The sequence below is a fragment of the Coturnix japonica genome, chromosome 4 (assembly GCF_054131305.1).
Source record: "Coturnix japonica strain WE chromosome 4, WE-NBRP24, whole genome shotgun sequence".
Classification (NCBI taxonomy): Eukaryota; Metazoa; Chordata; class Aves; order Galliformes; family Phasianidae; genus Coturnix; species Coturnix japonica.
Window position 1 is genome coordinate 39,362,721 of NC_140666.1, and position 25,185 is coordinate 39,387,905.

General features: G+C 42.7%; 1 protein-coding gene across 1 annotated transcript in view; it reads right to left on the minus strand.

Annotated features, from left to right (window-relative positions):
• The window catches only part of FRAS1 (Fraser extracellular matrix complex subunit 1), a 154,068-nt gene that overhangs the window by 21,922 nt on the left and 106,961 nt on the right, over positions 1-25,185 (minus strand). The window contains exons 29-48 of the mRNA XM_015861184.3: positions 23,271-23,424; positions 19,256-19,434; positions 17,106-17,222; positions 13,747-13,861; positions 13,150-13,287; positions 12,330-12,362; positions 11,473-11,604; positions 10,998-11,123; positions 9,916-10,163; positions 8,313-8,461; positions 7,743-7,905; positions 6,836-6,971; positions 5,815-6,005; positions 5,300-5,450; positions 4,575-4,838; positions 4,003-4,191; positions 3,596-3,715; positions 2,963-3,142; positions 1,289-1,413; positions 473-613 (exon numbers count right to left, since the gene is read on the minus strand). Coding sequence (XP_015716670.2) covers positions 473-613; positions 1,289-1,413; positions 2,963-3,142; positions 3,596-3,715; positions 4,003-4,191; positions 4,575-4,838; positions 5,300-5,450; positions 5,815-6,005; positions 6,836-6,971; positions 7,743-7,905; positions 8,313-8,461; positions 9,916-10,163; positions 10,998-11,123; positions 11,473-11,604; positions 12,330-12,362; positions 13,150-13,287; positions 13,747-13,861; positions 17,106-17,222; positions 19,256-19,434; positions 23,271-23,424 — 3,051 coding nt within the window. The remainder of the gene's footprint in view (positions 1-472; positions 614-1,288; positions 1,414-2,962; positions 3,143-3,595; positions 3,716-4,002; positions 4,192-4,574; positions 4,839-5,299; positions 5,451-5,814; positions 6,006-6,835; positions 6,972-7,742; positions 7,906-8,312; positions 8,462-9,915; positions 10,164-10,997; positions 11,124-11,472; positions 11,605-12,329; positions 12,363-13,149; positions 13,288-13,746; positions 13,862-17,105; positions 17,223-19,255; positions 19,435-23,270; positions 23,425-25,185) is intronic.

Consider the following 25,185-nt stretch of genomic DNA (forward strand, 5'->3'; position numbering starts at 1 on the left):
GATGGGGTGATAAAGCTGATGACCCTGAATTGATTTGCCCTGAGCTCTGCCTGTCCTCATCTCTCCCTCAAAGCCAGACCCAGAAGGAGCAGGAGGAAATGCCATTTTCACCTGTGCTGAGCATAAACTTGGTATCAAGACCTCAGCTCAGGTCAAATTTATCATGTTTGCAGAGGGACAGGGCAAGGGTTAGCTCTGATGATAACTTTAAAACATTCTGCATGCAGGTCTGCTGTATGTGTCTTGGAGACATCCCAGATGAAGCATGCATTTCTCAAGCCAGTGCTTTGCTTTCTTCAGTCATTCATCTATTTATATACAAACTGGGCCTCCCACAAGCACTCTGTTTGAAGTTATCAGACGGGATATGAGCAGCGAGGGATAAGACTCACTGTAATCACTCTCTTTGAACATGAGCCCACTTTTCTGATAGCCCACATGTGCAGCAGAGCAGGGGAGGGAGGAGCCTCACCTTTGTGTCAGCATCTGTTGCTTTAAGCTCAAACTCTGTGATGGTTTTTCTCACACCTTCCTGAACTCTCATCCCAAGGCTTTGCACTACAGGTAAGGAATCATCCACAGGGTTTATGGTGATGTCAAATGTCTGGCTGACCTGGAACAGGAGGAAAAGTCTCTCGATGAATTCAGTTCAACAAGAGTACAGCTCCACTGAAACAGGAACACTGTAAGGAGATCACAGCGACCCACTGAGTATGGGTCACTTCCTTCTGGACTTATTTAGAGAGTGAACATGAGCTTCTAAGCTTAGATCACATAAACATGACTCCTTCTATCCCTTCCCACTAATATCTCCTGCTTTCTGTGATGTTTGTAGACACTCACTCTTCCCTCCATCATTCACTCTACTTTGTCACTTACCCTCTATCTGTTGCTACAATTTTTCCCTTACAGAAAGTAGGAAACAGCCCTTGAGGGTCTAACTGTGCTTCTGGGTGCTTTATCAGTGCACTGGATCAAAGCTGACCTCCACGAGTAAGTGGTAAACAAAAGAAAATCAGACATTGGTAAATCAGTCTCATGGGCCTACAACTCAGGTAGCTGCCCTTCCCTTCACAGAGCTCTTATCCCTCCCTGCAGTACATAACATCTCTCACAGCAGGGAAGAGTAACCACCATTGCTAAATTACAAGCTTATGTATGGCTTTTTTCATTTCCTATGCTACATGCATCTCTCTCTTGACAGGACACAAGAAGAACGGACTCCCAGCACATCCTACAGAATCAATAGTCTGCTCAGACTCAGGGGAAAATTTATGCTGGGACCTACCTCATTTGTTCCATCAGACACAGAGAAGGTGAAGGCATCTGTATACTTTTCAGTGTCACTAGTGTGAACATATTGGATGCTGCGAGAGGCCAAGTCTGCCTGGCTGAAAGAACTGATTTTTGTCCCTAGAGAAAGAACAACAGGGGATAATGTGTATAGAAAGAACAAGGCAGGGAAAAATGCAGGGTGTCGGACACAAGCAGCTCTAAGTGTTCCATCTTCACTTGCTATGCTCTAATTCAGGATGTACCACGTACTTCATAAACGCTCCAACAGCTTCTAAATGAAAAAAGGCACTTCTACAAACTCAACTACAAACGTCTTTACAGCCTTTTCATCAGATAACGCCTCTCACTGCTAGCACACCCTATTCAGGTTGAGCTGTTTGTCAGAGAAGCAAAGAGAAAAACTGGTACAAAAACATGACGTGTTTTGTTTTTTTTTAATTTTCATTCTCACTGCCATGAAAGACTGACCTAACCACGGCATCACTGACTATGGGCAGACGATCCCCAGCCTCACAGCTTACAAAAATGTCCTCAAACCCTCTGCTTTATTTTTCCCTTCTTGTACCGCAGCACGTAGAGCAGACTTAGCCCCATTTTCCACTCTGATTTATACTGGCACTTTTACAGATCCTTACATGTGACACACACAGGAAGGTAGCCAGAACACATTGTAAAAAGCGCTCGGGCCTTTAACCCTTCCTGCTGCATTTATCTATTCTTCCTTCTCTGTCAGCATGTCTGTCAGAGTACATCTTACACAGTGAAGTTATTAGGCAAACCATACACTGAAACTGCGCTATACAGGAACTGACTGCATCCTGAAAACACAGCAAACACACCTTAATGTCTTGTCAAGGAGAAAACCTGATCATAAGAATTCTAACTCTAAGAAGAAATGTATCTTTGGTGAGTATAAACTGCATCAGAAGAGCATATTATATGACAGTACAGATGTAAACTAATTCAGCAAAAGGGAATACAATACTCATACTCCTTGTGCATAACTGAGCACAGAAAGCAACTCAGAAATTCAGATAATATTGGAATTGTTTTCTGCGTTTCACAGGATTTTGATCAGAACCCTTCTGAACTCCCAGATTTCATCAGCTAGCAGATCCACCATGCCACAAAAAGAACTCACTGCATAATTCCCTTCCCCTCTCCAGAGCATAGCTGAAGATGAGGCTGGAGTTTAAGGACCAAGGGGCACAGTGGTGGTCTGAAGGGAGGCAAAGGAAGGTATAGGTTCACCAACTGAGCTCCATTATCATGGTGATTAGCAGATGGATTCATTAGGGCATTGCACTCTTTGTGGTCACAGAGAAGGCTGAAGGTTTTTGCCTGTCATGCAGAAGCAGCAGTCAGTACTGAAAGGAGATTCATACAGTGCGCTGGACCGATCTGCTAAGTCCACCAGGCAAGGCATGGGACATGAATTGATTCAGCAGCTGAATACATCCTCATCTGCAATTATCAGGCTGCCGTGCCTCCATGCACCTTACCCTCCAGCTCTTTGAACTAATGGCCATCAGTTTTTAGTAGGGAGCATAATTCTGCACATATGCCTCTAAGCTCATTTTTCCTGCAGTCAATCTTTAGGACTCGAGAGGTCTGCAGTGCTTTGCTGTTAGGATCACCCAACCAAGCAAAATGTCATCCTGCTAACCTGGGGAGGCCGCATGCTCCAGGTGCCCCAGCTGTGGCTGCTTGGTGAGCTTGTACTGGAGCTGGGTGGGCTCACTGTCCCGGTCAGTGGCAGAGAGCTGCAGTGTTGTGATCTTCTTTGCAGAGTTCTCATCTAAGACCAGCCCCGTGTTAGCAATGATGGAGGGGGGGAACCTGTCCTCTGCAAGGGTTAAATACAAAGCAGAGTTAGGAGATGGTCTCTTTCCATTCCTTGGTGTTATTCCCACTGGGTACTAGCTCACATGCAAAAGACAGCATATAGTTACACACCATCCTCAGAAGGGAACCCTCCCAGCGTGATCATTTCAGAATGAGTACTCTGGGACTTGTCATTAACAGTGAGGCAGTAATGTATGTAATGTCTTAAAGACAATCTAGACAGAATGAAGACATTACAGGGAATTCTTATGCCTTTGTGTCTTTTTCAATGGAGTCTATCAAAGAATTAATCTGTACAGCCACAAACTCTCCTCATGCCCCAAACTTCAGAGGTCTTCAAATGACAGAGAATAAAAGCTGCATCTCAGGACTTCCATCTAAATTTGCTGTACATGCGGAATGGCATCTATAAAGCTTTGCAGCAATGACAATATAACCCTAGACTACTGCTTACCTAGTACACTAATATGAAAAATCTGGTCCATCAGTCTGCTGCCATCTGCATCGATCACATCAAAGGCGAAGGCAAAATTCCCACCAGGATCCCCCTTCTTGTGACTATAAACCACCTGCCCTGGAGAAAGAGACAGGAGAAAAGAGGTGCCTTTATTACAGGTAACTTCATGTAACTCCCAGTTTGGAAGCAGGCTGACAATATAAGCCAAGGGACTTGGAGCTCGGCAGAGCTCCTGGATTCGGGTTTCATTACTTTATTCTTTTTCTCTTGCTGAGAAACTTTTTAATACTTGCTTAGTGATTCTACCATAACAACATTATATTACCTTCTCCCTTGTCCCTTTTCTTTTTCAAATCATCCCTCCCCTCAATTTATTTGTCATGATTACCTACAGTCGTTCTCACCTTTATTTATATCAGCCTGGGTAAAACTTCTGACAGGCCCTCTGACAGAGATCTCAACTGGATTATCAATATCAGTCAACTGCACACGGCCCACACTCGGATCCCTCTTCATGATAAATCTGATCACTGTGTCATCTGGATAAACAGCAGCTGCTTTCAAGTGTCGATCTGTGATGTGTGCTTCAGAGCCTGAATCAGAGAAAGAAAAAGCTCACAAACAGCTTCAGCGAATCCAGTCAAGTGACCTGTCTAGACTGGACCACAATGTATAAAGAGAAGCTCACATTTTACAGAACCAGGATATGGAACTGTTCTTGGGAGGCAGTGCTTAACTACAGCTTGCATAAAACTATCTACATCTGTAATTCTTTTTCCCCTATCCCTTGCCCTTTCAATAGACAATTGATCCTGGCTTCACTATGAGGAGATCATTTGGAGAAGACCTCAACAGTCAAACAAGAGGCATGAGAGCACACCTATATCTCACAATTGCATTCAGCAGGAGATGAAGAGTTTCTCCCACTGGGCTGCCTGAACAAGTGACACCATAATGAACAAGTGACTCCCCATACCAGTGGGGAGCTGCAGGACCCTGTTGACAGTCAGTGTGGGCAGCTGCTTCTTTGGCAGCTCCATGGAGAACTCCAGTTTCCCTTTCTGAGTGTAGAGACCATCTGTGATGGAGAAGCCAAACTCATCCGTCTGTGCTGCTGCACCGCTTTGAGAATAAACAATCAGACCATCCAAAACGTCCTGGTAGGTGAAGGACGAGCCCAGAGACAGCACACGTCCACGCTCTGGGGGCTCCACAGCAGTTTGCCTCCTGCGAAGGTGACCTGACAAACAACAGATGCATCAAAATTATGGGCAGGACACGGTACTCTCAGCATGCAGGCTTCCAGTGGGAGGCGTGGAAGTGGACATGATTTTGCTAAAACAACTGATGGCAGTTTTTTTCATATTGCCTTCACTATACACCCCGCCTTTGCTTTACCACTGCAGGTGGATGCTCAGCTCTTTGGAACTGAACCCCACAACAGGAAATGGGGTAACACAAAAGGGAGCTTCCAGAGAAGTGGGGGCAGTCCATCTTTTCCCTCTCTCACAAATTGGGAAAGTGATCAAAATGCAAATCTGCCCTGAAGTGTGACCGCTATCTCACTGCTGGTCTCAATGTGCTTTACACAAATGTAGTAGGATTCCCCCTCACATGAGGGGCTATTACAGATACAGGCAAACACACACACACACACACAAACAAATATTCCTGCTCCCACCCCAGCTGGTCAGGACTTACCATGATCAGGACTTTTGGTAACCATGATGACAAGCTCACTGTTCTGGGTGTCCAGGTCCTGCAGGTTGAGTGAGGCATTGGTAACAACCACTGAGCTCCCATGCACTCTGACAGGCTCCAATACCATATTTGGGGGCTCATCATTCCGCCGCTGCAGAGATCCCAAAGTCAAACAAGGGAAGATGCCAAGGAAAAAAAAGCACTGTATGGCAGCACTGGCACTAATACCAGCAGATGGACTACAGTAGTCTCTCCAGATCTCCCCAGTAACATAGCTGCTTCTAAGAGGATGAAGACACCTGGGAAACAAGCCCTGGGGAAGATGCTGCAATGCACAACCCTTCCCTGGTGCAGCAGTGGAATTACACTCCTGTACTAGGGGAAGGAAACAGTTCAGAGAAAGGAAACTTTCTAATCCCCTACCCGTGTATTACAAAGGTGTGATGAGCTATACTTTAAACACTGAAGTGCCTATGTGAAGAGAGGGCTCTTGCAGCCAGAAAGTGCAGGCATACCTGAATGGTGACATTGATGCTGTGCACCTCAGACTGGCTGAAGCCATCACTCACATAAAAGCTGAAAACATCACTTGTTGGCTCGATGCTTTCATGGACACTCTGAAAGTAGTAAATGTTGTTCTCAAGAACATCTTGAATGGAGAAGGATGCGTCTGTGGTCACAGCACTCAGCGGTCCAAAACTCTCACCTGTAAAACAAAATGCCTCTGATAAAAGGATGTTCAAGCCACTGATAAACTAAAAATAGAAGCAGGAGGATTAAGAGAAGAATGACAAACTGAAGGATGCAAGATGCTCGTTGTTAAAACATGGTTTTTGTCATCTGGTGACCTCTGTAGAAAGCAACATCTGCTGCATCAGAGCAGGCATTAGGAAAGCTGCAGTTTTATGCACAGTAAAAGCAAGCCTGCATCTCAGAATTACTTACAACATTCTTCAGAGATGAGACAAAGGCTAATGTGCCATCTGGCATCGGTACAATCACTATATCAAACTGCACCTTGCAAAACAGTCTCATCCCCCAAGAAAACCAACCAGTCTTGGCCCATTCAAGAATGAAGGTTCTCCATTACCTAAATGGCACAAGCTGGGAACAATTAGGAGGAATGATGTGTGATGGTTAGCAAACCACGTACTCCAGAAGAACGGCAGTGTCTGCTTTAACAAGCTGAGACACAGAAGTGACACAGAAGAGTGTTACCAGCCATGCTATCCCCACAGCTCTCCCAGCCTACAAGCTTACTGCAACACTTAGAGGAATTCAGTAGAATTTGTTCAGTAGAACAAAGGCAGCCAGAATAAAGCGTAATGAATAGAATGTTTGAGAAAGCTCTTAATGCTCCAGCCTCACAACTTAGACCAGCCTCCAAATGAGAATTAGAAAGTAATGATCCCCAGAGTCAGTTTATCTCATAATGCTGACTACTGCACAGAGGAACTATAAGGGGATAAACTAGAATATGCAATTTCTGTTTCTTTTCAGTAGCCAGGAGGAAGAAGAGACAGCCAGGTGTTTTACCTGTCTTAGTGTTTTCGATGTAGCCATATACAGGTAGAGTGATAACTGTGACCCTCAGGTCTTCCTTGGCAGCAGTATCATAATCCGCAGCTAAGTGGTGATGAGCCAGAAGTGGGACCCTGCCCCCCTCATCCACCTGGAAGACAAAAGTACACAGCAAAGTACAGCGTATGCACACAGCAATGGAGTCATGACTGAACAAGTGTATCACCACTCCAGGTAGGAGACTTTCCTGGTCCTCACGGTGCTCATTTCTCTGAAGTCCTGAGCCATCCTCCCTCAGATCTGTTCACCATGAAATCAGCTGGGAGGTGAGGTGGGATGGTAAGAACAAAACCTGCCCAGCCCACAAGAGAAGCCTGTGAATATTTTATCAGGGAAAAAAAAAAAAAAGGACTGGCAGAGTCACGCTGACCTCTTGGAAGCAAAATCTGCTTTTCTTGCTGAGGACAATCTTTTCAAGGCAAGGGAGGGTAAACATCAAGCTAAAAAGAGGGAGATGACTTCAAAAGGCTCTGATAATGAGTCTGAGATTCCATGTATCCATCCAAAACACCAGATGTTTTCAGACTTTCATCTTCTACTCCCCTTTTACATACAAGCTGGTGAAATAAGGGACCAAATACTGAACAAGGTAAATCTTACTTGTTCTACTAATATCAATGGGACACCCTACGAAGAACCCAGTTCCTGACTAGAACAGAAGAAAGCAGATGAGGTTCTGGGATGCAGCAATACATTCAGTTTCCTCTGGTCTCCAAGTAATTTCTTAACCCTCTGCACTCACAAGATTGGATGTGCAACACCGTGTTCTGCAGTGATTTGCACTCAGTCCAGGAAAACCGTCTGATTCCCCACATGTAAGACATTCTTATAATTGTTTCCAGTATCTTGGGTAGCCACTTACAGTGATATGGTCAGCAAACACAATGAGTGATGGTGCTGTCTGGGCAGACGTGATGGTGATGGTAAACATCTGTCTGTCAAGCCGGTTATTATCAGCATCAAAAACAGTGAAGTGAAAGACATCTGTAACTGGCTGATTGCTCGTCTCAAACACGGTGGAGTAACTGCAAGTCAAAACACAAGCTGTGTCAGGGAGTCTCTCTGACAGTTGGGTAAAAACACCTCATCTGAGCACATCCCTTGGAAGAGAAGTGGCATTTCAGTCCCCAACCCTGGTCAATTCCTCAACTCTTTAAAATGACTTGTTTTGTTTTGTTTTTTACACTGCCTACCTAAGTATCACCATGACATTGCACAGAAAAGAATTCTCATAATTTCAACCAACTACCTTTCAGATGTGCACAGACACCTAATTCTGTACACAGGAAATGCTCTCATTTATAGTCTCACAGGTTACAATTGCCAAGAGAATACTATCTTGGATACATTTCACCATCCTAATACAGTCCTGATGTTCCCTGTGGAAAGCCTCCGGAGCTTTTAACTTAGAAGGAGAAGAGCTATTTGATACCTGATCCTCTGGTTGTTGATGTCTTCCATGGTGAAATTATAAACCCTAGAAAACTCTTCAGCACGAGAGCCAGATGTCCATAAGAGGGTGCCGTATGTGGGCAGAGATATTAACTGGATTCTTATCTCTGAGTCAGGAGAATTGTTGTCCTAAACATAAAGGAAAAATTAGAAAAACAGCCACAAAACAGGATTAGCATTTGCTTCCCTCCTCTGGAAATGGAAGAATGAAGAAAATATTGTTTTAGGATTATATATCAAGCCAGCAGGGTCAGACTCTCAGCCAATGAAGAATGAACGAAGCTCTAACAATGAGAAAAGTCAGTTAGATGGACATTCCCAGAATCTGATATTAAATGTATTTTCCTTTTCTCTCAGCTCAGAGAGATTCTCCTTCTGTCCCTGTATTACACCATCAAATTCCCAGAGATAAAACCGGTACTTCCATTTTCAAATTACTTTCCAGTCCCAGAGGACTGGGCTATTTACATAATACACTTTTCCCAACTCCAGAGAAGATGAGCCAAAAAGACACCCAGCAGAGGGAGTACCTGCTGCCCACTAATGATTCAGAGGCACTCCCTGATCAGTTCTTAGTAAAAGTGGTGTGGAGCAATGCTTCAAAAGTCAGTTTCATATTAAGTGAAAAGTTGTTCCTGGCTCTTTCTCGCTTCATTAAGTACAATCACTTCTGTGACATAATGACTCATATGTCATCTTTCTAATAAAAGCTTTTCTTGGTTGGCAAAAAGATAAGACCCGAGGTAGAAATCATATTCTCAGGATATGGATCAAGAAATAAATCCTCTTTTCTGTGACTGTTGTGTTCTTCACATTAAACTTGAACAGCTCCTTTGGCAACCTTCCTCATAAGGAGAATGGGACAGATCCCTGACTTTTATCCAGGTAGATCTTTTGGAAAAGAAACATTTGCCTGCCTTCTTATTCTACCTCACTCTGCAGTTCCCTAACCACCTCTCTGACAGCCACTACCTTAGGTCTCTCCAGACTTGCACGTGGACTGCAATCTCTCCAGCCTCCTCCCTAAGAGGAGCACATCTGCACACCTGAAATCCATTGCCAGTGTCTTTGCTGCTAAACCAACTGGGAGAACACCTTTCTCTGAATTTTGCCAGCAGGACAACTCATACAATACACAAATACTGGAATCAACTCTAAGCTACACAAAGGTATATATATATGAATCTTGGTTTGCTCAAAAACAAGTAAACAAACAAACCCTTGAAGCTTGCGCAGAAAAGAACCAGACAGTTTCACAACTGTGTGAGGGGGAAGAAACTGTCAAGGGCTTATCACCTTGAAAATCCATATGTGTTGTTAGGGAGTCTGTTTGATACAAAAATCTGAGATTAACTCAGTCCTCATTTTAGCATGGCCGTTTCAAGGCAAACAGGGATAGCCTTAAAACCCTGCTAGAAGAAAGAGTCTATTGTCTCCTTTTTGGCAGGACACAGACAAAACCTGAGCTCTTTGCCAAGAATCCACACTAGTGGCAAAGACGTGTGGTGGCAAAGGGTCTGCGTGGGGATTAGGCATGGGATGCTGGCAGCATTCATTGGGCTTAGAAATAGATGAAAGCTTACAATGTAAGCAAGGTGCAATCGAGAGAGAGTCACAGAGCTTTTACTAGCCATGGTGACTGACAACAGGCAGCCTGGGGCCAGCTGTGGGCCGTTGTTATCCAGCAGGGACACTTCCACCCTCAGCACTGTGGTCACTGTGGTGACACCATCCGTGACAGAGATTTCCATGCTGTCTTCTGCTGCCGATGAGCCATCATGCACGTACTGCAGGGCATTTCGAGTGACGTCCTCGTAGGTGAAGGTGTCACCTTCCCAGAAAGAAATACAGAAGTCAGGAAAATTGCTCAGTGCACCAATCCAGTTCAAATGGCCTAAGGCCCCAATTTAGCAAAAAGACTTTATCACACGTTTATCTGGCTTTTAATACCATCCTTACAGAGCTATAAGTTATGAAGACATTTTTTAAGGAAGTAATACATATGTAGGGCAAAGGAAAAGCTGTAACCTTGTCTGTTTTACAGACACAGTGACTCTTTTCAAAGTGACAATTCTCTGGAAGTGCACAGATCCTCCTTTATTTCCAGGCGCTCTCCAGATCACTTTGTAAGCTCAGGCCTGTCATAACAAGATAAGGCTTCCCTCTCCACATCTGTTTGCACTACTCTCTTACAAACAATATATGTTCATCTGACCATATACTGGAAACTGCTATCACCAAAATCAACAGCAAAACTGCACAGAAGGTTTTGACTGCTGCATCACCACAGATTATGCAGACTTCAGCAGAAATGTTCACTAAGTATTATTTCACATGTAATTTACCACCTGAAGCAAAAGGTCTCTTCTGATTAGCAGCTGGTACTTTTATCACAATAGAGTGACTGCCCACCAGCCCACATATGTGTTATAGAAATTCACTATCTCAGCCAGGAGCTAAACAACAAACAGGAAATGATCTTTCGCGTACTTTCTCCTGAAGTCACACTCTTTCTGCCATATAATTCAACACAGTTGTGGCTGCAGCTGCATCTGTTAGAGGCATTTGTGTCCTCCTACCCAACTAAACCAGTTGAATGGATAGGTAGAAGCTGGATATGAATAGGTACTCCCTCCCCTGTGCTGAAGATGTCTACTCAGCTCACCTGCTCTCATGTGTTCCTGCACACCTGTGCCATGCTTGAGCACGATGCCATGATGGGGAGGTTTCACCAGCTCAAAGAAGAGGCCCTCAGGAGCTGTATCTGTGTCACTTACAGCCAACTGGATCCCTGTGCCAGGGACACAGAACAGAGGCTTCAGCATCCTCACACGCTGCTCTGGGAATGTCCCTAAATTTTGCGATCTGTTTTTGTGAACGGAGCCAAAAAACTTTAATTAAGTCAGTACTTGAAAAGTCAAATAATTCTGGAGCATCCCTAGCCCAAGGGCTTGCTGCCTTCATGGAAATAATTAGTCCCCTGATAATGTTTGGATCAGATGTTGATTCAGAGAACTTACTGCCAAGTGACTCACAGTATTTCTAGTACGATAGCTGCAAACCCCAGCAAACACCCTGACAGCACCAGAAAGTGGCTTATACCAAAAAACACTGCTGCACTATCCCTTCCAGCTACTCACCGATGGTGGCTTTGCCTCCCTGGCTGACCTCCAGAAAAGGAGCTGTGATCTGGAAGACTGGAGGCTGCTGCTCTGCAGAGAGCAAGTGAATGACAAACACCATCTCTTGGGTTGTGTGTTCTCCACCAGAAACTAGACGCAGACAAAAACAACAACTGAGCATAGGGATATGCTTTCAGGGATTCACATATCCAGAGATCACCACCCCACACTGCTGACTTCCCTCCTACCTGGCCAATGTACACCTTTGTCTATGGATGGAAACCCACAACTCACACCTATCCGGAGATATTTACCTTTGTTCCCAACCCATTTTCTAGCACAAAAAGTGTAACTTGTAAAAATCAGAGCATGTGTGTGTGCATACTTTCTTCCAATTATCTACCAGGTGTACCCAATAAATCTCCTTTCAAGTGAATCACTTTGCACACATAGTATATGGAAAGAGAAACATATTAAGTAAGCAAGAAGCAGCTAATTAGTAGCAATTCAATGGTGGAAATGTTTCCATGGTATATTTAAAAAAAACACACAAAACACCCCCCCACACACAAAAACTCAACAAATTAAAACACTGATGTCCCTGTTCAGATAGAGAGAAAACAGGAATGAACATGAATTTATGACACATTCCAGGCAACTAATGGAAAAAGGTGTGTCTACTGAACTGCATCTTCGCTTGTATAAAACATTGCTGGGAGAGAGAGGAATGGATATTCATTGGGCACATGTACTTCCGCAAGTTCCTACTGAGTGCCCACAGATGTCCCTTCAGAAAGGCCAAGGAGTAACAGGCAGCGTGAAGGGCACCAGGAGGAAAACTGCTTTGGCCAGGAAACAGCAAATGGTTTGCTTACCTGTGAATCGGAAATTCACTGACTCTGGTAGGCCTGATGGGATAAACACAAGCACAGAGTAACTGTAGTTAGCAGAGGACAATTCATACTGACGTGGATTTAGACAGCTTTTAGAGAAAGCAAGTGCAGACATTCAACCAGAATGGAGACTTTCCTTAATTAGGGAAGCACTCTTTTCTACACTTTCTTTCCAGGTAGTGAGAGAAAACCCGCCGCTCTCCTCCAGTCTGTGAAACTCCTCTCTATGTCAGTAAAGGGCAAGGCAATACACAGACCTGCATCTACCATGTACTGTCATTTCATCACATAATCCCATACACCAACTGGTCAAATATGTTTGAAGTTTTTCCTGTTTTTCCTCCTCTGCCTTTTTCTCCAGGTTGTTACCCTCCTGATGGCAGAAATCTAATATCCTAGCTAAATCAATTCAGTTCACACTCATCAATTCTTGTCTGAATCCCAAAGACTAAAGACCTGCAGCAGCTGGTACTCAAGCATAGGAAGGACACTACTTCCTAACCACAGGGCACCAGACCAACAGTTTGACCAGTGCCACATCCAATATGAGTGTCAACAAGGCTAAATGCTGCAGCGAACACAGTCATACCCCAATAATTCACTGAAAGCTGATAGACTGAACAAGAGGCAAAAAATCATTTCAAGAATTGAGTGAACTTCTGAAACGTTCCCACAAGGCAGATTCCCACGTTCCTTGTATTATTCAAGTTGCGTGCCCTAATAGGTAGCCACAAAATCATTCTAGGACTGGAGGAGAATCAGCAGACTGACTTGGCACTGCAAAGAACATTCAGTTCCTTACCTGCAAATGAGAATGCAATGATCTCTCTCAAGTGTGGAGCTGCAGTTGGTGGACGATAAGCAATTTTGCCATGGTTTATATCTGCTTGAGTGAAATACCTGACTGGGGAGTGAGGCCTGTCTCTATGCTCCACAATACCTACAGAAACAGAGTTCAGTATTAAGAGAAGGAATCTATTTTTAAAACAAGACACCACAGAGGATGGCTTCTTTTTATCTTCCCAAGTACTTCTTTTTATACCTTCAGCTGTTGCTAAATGAGTCAGATGTCTGAAACTGCACTCAGAATGGGTTCTACAGGGCAATACAGGACATGAGAAATTAAACAGATTCTTCACTTGCTCTTTTCTTCAAATACCTCTCACTAAAGAGGCTAGAAGCAAAAAACTACAGTGCAACATTCAGTGTCTTCCAGACAATTGTAAGAAAAATGTCTGTGCACTGCAGCATACTCCTAAACAAGCCAAAGAAACAAGATGTTAGAATGCTAATGAAGGAGGCCAAATAGTTTAGCAGATGCTTTCACAGGACGATAAAATGTGCTCAAAGAAGCATACCAATTAATTTAAGTTGCCATGTTCTGAATAGGTACACTTGCCTTGGCCAGGAAGCAGAGGGACAGTCACATTGAACAGGATTTTCTCACTGGGAATCTCCGGGTCTACAAAGGAGAGGTGATGGGGCTCAATCACTGTCACACGGTCCTCCAGCACCTCAATAAACACATTAGAGCAACAGCATCAACAACAGAAACATGGACAGACAGTCAGAAATACAACAGAGAGAATCTGCATTGCTATAAAAGATAAGACAGACTTTGAATGTAAATGTCTTGCTCTTAGACACTAAACTGATAAAGAACAGATGAGCTGAACCCTTACCACGTTCCTTAAACTTTTATAGAACAGGGACTAATTGGGGTGAAATTACAGAGGAAAATAAAACTTAATGGTAAGTCAAATTTACTTTTATGGACATCTAAACTCATGTTCAGCTCATCTAAAATCCAAACTGAACATGTAACACTGAAGCTGAGTACTATAATGCTCAACAGAAAGTGTCACTATGCAGGCCTACCCCCATTAAGTCCTTACTCTGGAATTAGAAAGGGCTTATAACTCTAGAAAAATAAGCAGCAAATGCCTCCTCCTTCCTGTTCCTACGATCTTGCCCCCATTTTCAGACTATCCATGAGAGTGGCAGCATTTCTAATGCACTCTGTCTCCTGCAGATGCTGGACCACCTCAGGTAGATAAGTTTCATTTTTCTGCCTAAGAAAACCCAGAACAGATAAGGAAAAATCTGTTTTGATCAATCATTCCCTGGACAAAGGCATAATTCACTGCCTACCTACTCTTCCAGTTCTGATGTGGCTGGACTGGATTTGCTCCTAAAAGAAATCTTGAAAGTGTTTTGGTCACTTCCATGCAAGTACAGAGGAATCAGAGCTTTCCTTTTTGTTTTAAGCCTGTCTAAAAATGTCCTGATCTTTCCATTACAAGATTATCATTAGTCAAGGGTGGGCAGCGTGTTACAAGAATTATGGCGTTGTATGAATAGACCTAAGTGGACAAAGGCAGTTAACCTGCAAAAGTTTATGAACCTTAACCCTGCAGAAATAATGGCCATGAGAAATCACCAAATTAAATGTAGTCCAGCTCAGTATGAAAAATATCCAGCTCATTCCATAATCACTAACAAAATATGGGGAGTATAAGCCAAATTAGGGAAGATACAATTAATTCACTTCTGTTGGAACATCAGATAATCAGGTTCAGGAAAAAACTACAGGTTCCCACCCACTACATCATGTGCAGCTCACTGAATCCTAACACCTTCATGCCTGTAAGTCCACCTGTCAAACCAGTGTCCCACCCTGCAAACCAGGCTGTGCAGAAAGCTGTGGATGCCCCTGGAGGTGTTCCAGGACAGGCCTGATGGATTCCTGGGCAATCTGATCTAGTGGCTGCCAATTCTGCCCACAGCAGGGGAGTTGGATCTTCGAGGTACCTTCCAACCTGTCAATCTATGGTCCTATGACCCTTGGGACCCAGTATGGACACTGAGGGAAGGTAGGGTTCCCTGACAACAGCTCAAAACATCACAAAACCATCAGTTCGTTTCTCTTCAGTATTTTCACGCAAACACATCAGAAGAGAAACCACAGCCTTATCTATGAATGTCTGTCCTGAAGCATTAAATAAAGGCTTGACAACCCATCTTAGATGTGAGACAGTCACGTTTATAACCGGAACCAAGAGCCATGACGTTTATTTGGGATATCAACATGGCCATACACAGCCTCCGTGCAAAAACTGCAGGCTTCAAAGTAACGGTGGTGTCCCTTTCATGCCTCCTCAGTAAGCAAGAACCTTCCTTTTCAGACAGCTTACAAAAACTGTCTCCTTCAGATACCCAATCTCTGTCTGCATTCAGCTAGTGTGTAGCTCAGGCTCCTGTTAACAATGGTATCGGTGTGGTGGAAACAGGTAACATGAGTGAAAAAGAAATAGTATAGATGTTTGCCCAGTTTAACTAACGAAATGTCATCAATTTTTCTCTGACCTTTCTTGGAAGGATACTCAGACAAGGTTTACAGGTATGGGGAGACTTAACGTTCTGTGTTTGCTCTTCAGCTGAAGCCAGACTAATTCTAAAGGAGTCTGAAGATGGATGAACAGAACTCAATCATGCTGATGCAAGCAAATGCAATTTTATGATGAAAAGATTTAAGATTATGGTTTCTTCATAGTTGCCTTCCAGGCCTATTTGTCTCTCCCACAGGTAGGGCTTGCAGGTTGTGAGGCGTCCCTCAGTAGAATGTGTTTTATGGCACTATTGAATTTTGTGGTGTGTAATTAGCTATAAAATCCAGCACAGCATGGCTTAGTCAGACACCTCTCCCATCAATTTTACCAGTAACGGTAACAACAAAAAGTCAAAAGAAGAAAGACACATTGCTGGCTGCTGCTCCAAGTAGCAATCTGAACGTGTTTTATTAGTGCCTGTGAAAGGTCAACTCTATTTTAAAACCCGACAAGGCCCTTGTGCCATGGAATTTTCACTAATTCCTCTCCCATTGCTTCCTTTGGTCTTTTCTGGCAAAGCCACATACCCTCCTCTAGCCCAGGCACACAGTATTCCCCAAAGAGAAGAGCAGGGAAAGGAAAGCTAGACTTCTCCTGCATATGTGATGAGGGCATGCGGAGAAGGCATGTGCTGAAGTAGGAGGGCCAACAAAACCAACTCTAGAATTGGAAATTAACACAGTCAGGGAAACGACTAAGTTAGAGGCACTGTTGTTATCAAAATGGTTATTTCTTGAGTCAAAGCTCCACAATAAGGTAGGTCAGTCCACGGATGTAGATACAACAAGGCTTGCCCGAATAGCTTCCAAATGCATTACAATCTGTGTTCCTAACATCGTAACAACAAACGGAAACTTTATGATGTAGAAGGGCTAGTGCTCATGTAAGTAAAGTTTGCAGTGGAATTACTGGAAAGATCTACTCATTGCAGTCTCTCTAAACCACAGTCTTCATTCTGGCTATTCTTAATGGCTTTTCAGGAAATGGTATTTTGAAAATGCTAGCAATTCAATAAAAATATTTAAAATATTTTATCTTTTCCCTCTCCTTTCAAGTCTATAAATTCGTTGCTTCTAATACTGAGTTTTTCAACTCGTTTTTTGTAGTTTCTTTTTCCCAACCCTTTTCACTTCTAGCCTACCTAGGGTTTTTTGTTGATGTTGGCTTTTTTCTTCCCATTTCTACTTAGTTATCTATGTGGTGCACACATCTCTCATCCCTTGGATTTAGGTATTTCAATCAACCTCAATAGTGTGGACAACAGTAAATGCAAGAATTCAGCTGTTACTGCTTGATGTAAGGCTTTGGTCACTTTGCACTGCAGCAAAAAACATGGAAAACAGCAGCAGTAGCGTCAGCACACACTTACAGCCATGTGCAAAGAGGAGCCAAGGGAAAGCTGAGGTGCTCTGGGTGTTTGTGGGAGCACAGCAATGTTGAACACGTGGCTTTCCAAGCTGGCTTGTGGACTGGCAGAGCTGGACACCTGCAAAAGGAAGATCAGATGAATGGAAACCTATTGGAGGACACGACTGCATTTCTAGACCAGTTTCTTTATTTTCTTCTCCTCTTCTGCAAATCTATGAAGACACAAATTGTTCCAGGGCATACCAACCCGGTGTTGCAGGGAAGTAAGGCTTTTAAATAAGTATCACTTTCTCCGTTATTGCTTCTACAGTCTGTTCACCAGTTCTCTACCCCCCACCCACTCATTCCCACCTGTGCTTAGACACTTCTTCCACTTTGCCAGATTTTACCTCAGCTGGGTGTTTATTTTAGTGGAATTCTTCATCATGAGAACAGAAAACAAACAAAACGCATTTTTAAACCATCTTCCCACCCCCAAAATGACAACCCACTGTGCTGGTTTTCCAACAATGGCACCTTGGCAGTGTTAAGTGTGATAACTGTGATCCCATTATCTTCCAGCACAGCCTGCGCTCATGTTTCAGAAAGACCCATTTTTTCACATTTTTTCAAGATTTTTCACTTGTGCACTCCAAGCACAAAATTAAGTCACCTGCATCTAGCTTACCATAACAAACTCACAGTGACAACATATGAAGCAAATCACACTACATTTGTAAAAATTTCAAGAACCAAAACCCTCCCAATTCCATAGGGAGATGCCCACAAATTTTCACAGCAACCCTGGGAGACAAGTGCCTGAGTTACAGCTTTATCTGTCAGCAGGTACAGAAGCCCACACTTGATTTCAACAGAGCCCTCTGTGAGTCAGAACTGACTTCAGCACACAATTTCAAGAAAATGCTTGAGAATGCTCTGCTGACTTGAATACAGTTATTTTAACCATTTGCTGGACGTCTTCTGAGCTCATCACCTGAACATTAACTATCAAAATACCAATGAAGACTACGTCTGCTGCTTCTGAGCTGCTCCAGAGTCCATAGATGAAGGCTCAGTTGTGTTACAGCCTCCTGATATCACCTGGGTAACCACAGCTTCCTCTCTCAGTAGGGCTGTCTGTACAATTACTGCTACCATTCCAATACACTAAAACCAAACATTTAACTCATGCAAAATGCATACTCTGTAAGAAGAACATGGCAGTTAAGCTACAGATTAGCTTGTTCAACATCGACACTCACAAATTCCTCATTATCACTTATGTTAATTACTTTAGAAATTACCTTAATTGCTTTGCTAGTGCTACAGTAATACCTTCTGAGTTATAAGCCAGATGTAAAGAATAGTGCATACAAGTGTTCACATCGGCTGGGCATTAAGGAATGCTGTTATGCCTTCCATGCAAACAGAAAGGACTAATCTGAAGGTGTTTTTTTGACAATTAAAACTGTGGGGAGGTGGGACTTATTTTAATGTTACATCTGCTGGAGAATATTTGTATCTTTTTGTCTGCTTGCAAGAGGAAGTACTGTAGGGAAAAAAATAATGATTAACTGAACCAATGCAGAAATGAGGAGGATTGCTTGGTGTTGGTGTTTACAAAACAAACATAATAAAAAAACCAAACCAAAAATAGTCAATACACCTGGAGCAAATATTATGGGTTTTAGGAAAGGGTACTGTGATTACCATATAGTAGCAAGGAGTCAGACCTACTGCTTGATACACAAATAGACCAACATAAAGGTATGAGCTACAGTAAGCTATCTTGTATGCAGAAGCCTTTTCACAAAGGTATGGATTTCAGGAATACCCTAGGAGAGCATAAGCCAGAGGACTTCTGCAAGTATCTCCTCATGCAGATTTGTTAACCGGACAAAGGATCCCAAGGACAGCCAAACACATGGCCATTTGAAACCACATACCCTCTTCTCCCTCCTCCTCTGGGACCAGCCTCATCTCAAAGAAAGCCGGGGAATGGGGGACATCACATTACAAAAAAGGATAGGAATATAGTAATGGAGTGTATCCTCCCTGGTACATAAACTCATGCACATACATTCGTCAACACCACACACCTACATACACATAAGTCTGTACGCAAGCATGAAAATGCCCACAGAACTTCTCTGCAAATAAAATGAGAAGTACCTGGAACTGGAAGGAGTCACTCTCTACTTGAGTTCCAGAGTGCCTGTACCACACGATGCCATTGTTGATGTCCTGCTGGGTAAAAGAGGTTGTAGGTGAGGCTGCCCTTCCATCAGGCAAAAGCTGCCATGACTCTGCTGGGCCATCTGCTGGCATTGGGACAAGAAGCACCACTTCACCTGGGAAAGCAAAGGTGAACATTCAGGGCACAACTCATGAGAAAACAAGAAGATAATGCCCCTTCACCAGCTACCAAGCATCCAAAGACAAATGCCCACCAACTCTACTTTTTCCTTTTTCCATCTAGTGTGACTAAAAGATACTGAAGTAAAGCTCCTAAATATCACTAATGAACCTTCCAACACTGCGGTTACACAAGGAAATTTTATTCGCTATCTTAGCAAAGGGCAGGTTAAACAGCTTGTGCAAGGACATAGGAGAAATACATGGCCAAGCACAGAACAGGATCTGCAAGTTCACTTTTCCAAAGTGTATTTCTGCTCAATGGTCAACGCATGTCAACCTTGAGATCTGCCTGTCTGATAAGCTGAGCAGAAAAATACTCTTTGGAGCTCCTGTGAAGGGATGAGAGAAGCGAGACCCAATCAGGGTTAAAAAGCATTGGAGCACACTATCCATCTTCCCCTCAAGGATACAACTTAAGTATCAGAATACAGCATACTAATTTTTTCAAGGTCAGCTTCTTTTCTAGCTCTTTTGGGTACTTATTATGCCAAAAAATATCCTCAACAGACTTCTCTAAACAGAAATATTCAATTGTAGAGCTCTTGAACCAACAGAGTGAAAAAACCCTCTGTATCATAGGCTGTACAGAAAGTCTGTATGCCCCGGTGAGTAGCTCCTACTCCAAAGCGTGTGCAACTTTTGTATCCCTAACATTCTGCTTATTTCTGATTTCTGTATTGAGAAACAGGTTCTCAGCTGGATTGAAGTGTCACTGGCATCACTGCAATGTAAGAGGAGTGCAGGATGGGGACACATCCCACTGGCTATCAGCTTTCCTTACGTATACCCACAAGGATTTTCATGTCACTACTGATATTCAAACGACTTCAATCTAAAAAGTGCACCAAAACTAGAGCATGAAAACCATGGTCATCTGTTTTACTGAGCCACACAAAGCATGAATGCTTTTCCAGACCACTTACAGAAGTGAAATTAAAACCTGGCAAAGAGCTATATTATCAAAATAAATGGCGTATTTTTTTCTGTTTTACAGCAGAACTTCATTGTTTGGGAGTTAGCACGGTCTGTCAAAAAATGTGTGTTTCCCCAATCTTTACTGTTCTTGTTGTATAGAATTTATCTGCTCTCTGCATATGAAATATCGTGTTTCCCTTTTATAATCAAACTCTATGCTAATATTCCCCCACCAGTGAAATCCACTGCTCTAACTACTTTCCCAAGCTGATGCTTTTGCTGCATGGGAATTCAACCCCTGAATATAATGAGCCATTTCTAGAGATGCTAATCAAATCACCAAAGTTGTTAAGGCCTGCGTGTTGTGCACCCCTCCTAAAGTAAGAGAAGAAACAATCAGAACATATGGCAGTTTAAGCATGCCTACATGCCTTACAAATTAATATTTAATTAAATCAGAAATAAAAGCTCTTTTGTTTGCTTACATAGTTTATGAACTTCATTTCACTGGAATCAAATTATTTTTAAACAGAAAAGCATCTGTTGCCTATTGCCTGTATTCTCAGGCAGTTTCTTGAAGCATATCATAGAATTATAAATGGGCTGGGCTGAAAAGGACCACGATGATCATCCAGCTTCAACCCCTTGCTACGTGCAGGGTCCAGACCAGGCTGCCCAGAGCCACATCCAGCCTGGCCTTGAATGCCTCCAGGGATGAGACATCTACAACCTCCTTGGGCAATCTGTTCCAGTGCGTCACCACCCTCTGGGTGAAAAACTTCCTCCTGATCTCTAACCTAAAATTCCCCTGTCTCAGTTTAAAACCATTCCCCCTTGTCCTATCACTATCCAGCCTCATAAACAGCCATTCCCCCTCCTGTTTATAAGCTCCCTTCAAATATTGGAAGGCCAGAATGAGGTCTCCCCAGAGCCTTCTCTTTTCCAAGCTAAACAAGCCCAGTTCCCTCAGCCTTTCTTCATTATGCAGTTGTGATTTTCAGAGCTGTTCAGGACTGAGGCACTGTGGTCTCCCTCTTTGCAAAGCAAGTGGACACATATCATTTTTTATTGGCTTCAGAAATTTCATCTTCTAAGAACGTATTCCACACAGAGCAGTTTATGGTTTAACAACACCTGCTCCCTGAAGAGAGTATTTTTTTTCAAGTCACAGAGCTTTATTAAGGATTCTCTGTGCTAGGAGAAAAGATGGGGAAGACAACAGTTCCATTTCTAGGGACAAAATGAGGTTCAGCATAAAGAGATCCTTAGAAACATCAACTGCTTCCTGAAAAGCAGCTGTGGGGAACCAAGTCAACCACTGCAAATGGGGGGGATCTGGACAGGGAACTTCCTTCCCTAATTATATCCTTTCTGCTGGGTTTCAGAGTCTTGAAATAAACAACAAGCAGCATTCTTTGTCCACACCCTTGTCTTCAAAAATATGGAGGCTAATTCTTGAATAGGTTCGCATCCCAAATTTTCCACAGGTATGAATATCTTTTCTGTTAGTCAAATACTAAGGCAGACAGACAAGCCCTCCTTAATTAAGAATTCATTTCCGACATTTCTGATTTTTTTCCTCTCTTTCTATGAAATAACATTTTAGATGAAACTTTGAAGATCATTAATTTCCACTGCATATTCCTCACTTGAAGCTACAAACTCATTTGTGTTATTGCAATTAATTACAGTAGAGATAATTATGGTGATACAAATTCAAGATTATAAATTTTAGTTAGGGTTAGGCAGCAGGAGACAAACTCCTTGGGGAAAAATTCTTGTTTTCATGTAAATGCTTATTAAAAATTAGAAGAGAGTATTTCATCTGCAGAAGAGAATACAAATTAATTGCTGCTCTTCTAAATTGCAAAAATAACATGCCTCCAACAGGCACTGGCAGCTGTTAAAGAAACCAGCCTATCCTTACAGCAAGAGGTAAAACCACAGCACTTACGTTGCTAACGTGACCCTCTAATTCTATTCAGTTCAACAGATTAAAGTTAACAATAGCATTTCATAAAAGCACGCGTATTATGTACAGACATGGTCCTTAAGAAGGAAACAGCGATACTAATGGGGAAAATGTCATTTATTTTTTTCCATTTATATTTCCTTTCCCTCTACATATGACACCTTCTCCTTTCCATGCAGATTCTCTGAATTTCTATCTCAGTCACAAATGCTAGCACCTTCTCCACTCCTTAGCATGAGGATAATCTAGTCCTAAACAGGAGGATGCTTATGCAAGCCATTATTCAGACATGAGATAAAAACCTCTCACAAGGAATTTGGAGACGAGAATTATATATGAAAGCCATGACACCAATTTGCATTTGAGTCAACCTCTTCATTAGTAGAAATTATTTCAGACATCACAGGGTTTAGGGACTTCTCCAATTCTTCAACATAAACTTCTGCTCAACTGTTTATAGAGACAGAAACTACTTTATGCTGCTCTTCATCTAGACATCAGTTATGGGATAATATCTTCACTCCACTCTCACAAGGCTCTAAATTCACCAAGATTTCACCACTCTTAGAGAAACAGTTGCAGATGGGCAGGTTACGAGACAGAACAGTGCTTCACTGCTTTGCATTGCATCTGAACTGGAAATTGAGATTACTGGCACTTATTCAGCATAGTATTACAAAGAAATATTCCCTCAAATGCAACTAGTTTTGGGATAATGCCATGAAAGGATCAACTCTGGTATGTCTGTGAAGAACACTCTTTTCCCCAGAAATAACCAAACAATGCCCTTTCATTTAGCAGTTGGAGACTTTGACACATGCAGGGTGAAGTGCAACACACTCTACAGCTGCTTTTTGAAAATAAAACTCCAAAGAAATTCACCATGTCTTGGCTGGTCCTTGATGATGTTGTAGGTTATCTCAGAGTCACGGGCTCCAGGTACCTCAGCGTGCAGAATTGTCTTGGAGATCTGCAGCATGCCTCCTTGGGGCACCCAGACCAGGGAATTTGTCACCAGCCAGGGGCTTCTGTAACTCTGCATGTGAAGGGGACAGTACAAAGAGACTTAGCTGAATGTCACCAGTACTACACTAATGGACAGAGACAAAAAGTGAAAAGGACAACAAGTATTCTGTAGCTTTTTAGACATTCAGTCCTAGTTGCCTGTTCAAGAAATGGATGTGCATTTTTCACCTGTATCCTTTGGACCCAATTCTAACCCTGCAGGACTGACCTTGACTGTAAACCATTTTTCATTTCCTGTATCCTACCCTACACCTTCCCAATTTCAGCCTCCCTCCATAATTTTGTCTTTTACTGCCATCCTCTTTCTCTCTCCTTTTGACACATCTTGACAGAATTTATCTCCTTGGCACAGTGGAAAATTCATTATCATCATCATTGGAAAAAAGGTGTCCACTATCCAATGGGCACTTGAAATGCACCCAGCACCTTGATGAGATCCACTTTTCCTCTCACCTCTCCTTATTTTACTTCTAAAAGTAGACACTGTACATATAGAACAAACAGAAAAATCTTCCCACGGCACCTCCAGCATCTTCACACAAATCCCTGTTAACATGAGAAAAAACAGACTCAAAATCAGCCTCATGCTTTTCTGAAAGAAAATGGGGATCATTCTCACAGCTTTTTGCCAAATCACTTTTTATCCAATAATTATTCCTTCATTTTTGAAATCTGAATGTCAGGACTGGATGCAGTCAGTTTCCTGACTGACATATTCTTCACTAACCCCTACTCTGGCATTCAAAGGCTCTATTAAAGCCCTTTGAGGCTCTACATTACTTTGTTAGCTCATGCTCTGTTGGGAAGCCTACCAAAATCCGTACCCTCCTCAGTGCCATGGCTCTTATAAACCCACTTTCACACTTGAAGTGTGACTTCTGCTCTTGACTCCTGAGGATTCACCTTGAAACTGGCTGTGCTGAACTGTATAATCAGTCAAAATCTGACAGCTTAATTTAAGTGATCATCTTCTTCCTCATCACTGTCCCACATAACAATGTGTGATGCAAAGAACTGCCAAAAAACTCACTTTTTTCTTCCAAAACTGCAATGGAGACACTTGAAAGGGTTAAAAAAGTTATCAGAAAAACAATATTAAAGGACGATTTCACAGCTTCATTTTGACATTTGTCTGCCAAGCATTTTTCACCCATTCAGTCTGTGCTTACTTTGAAGGATTAATTTTAAAATGCCGCATGATATTGAATTGTATCAGTTCAACAGCTTTGCAGCATAACGGCTGCTTTTTATCTTTGTAGAAAGCAACCAGAAATAAGCCAGACCTCATGCCAGTCAAAACAACCCAGCCAACATACTTCAGTTGTTTTGTTTTGTTTTGTTTTGTTTTTTGCTGGTGCCATAGCACACAATTAAGTGTATGAATGAACTCACTGCTCAGGAAAAGCGTTTTCAGTGAGCCCACGGAGGCCAACATCCTCCATCCTCCAGGGAGGGCAAGATGCAGCACCCTGCAAATGAGTTACAGACTGCCTACCTGAATCTCTTAGAGTGGTCCAAGAACTACTCACGTCTTTGAGTTCAGTCTTTGCAGATATGTACATTAACCCACAGATGGCAATGACTGCAATTTGCATTGCAACTGCAGAAGCAGCTGAGATTTAGCAGATCTTGCACACTGTCAAGGCCCCAGGTTTTATGAAGTGAATGGAAACAACCTGCCCATTCAACATGAACCAACACACACTCCAGAAACAGGCCTCTCTCGTCCTTGTCCTCCATGCATTACAGCCTCTTAGGAAGAAAAGGCATC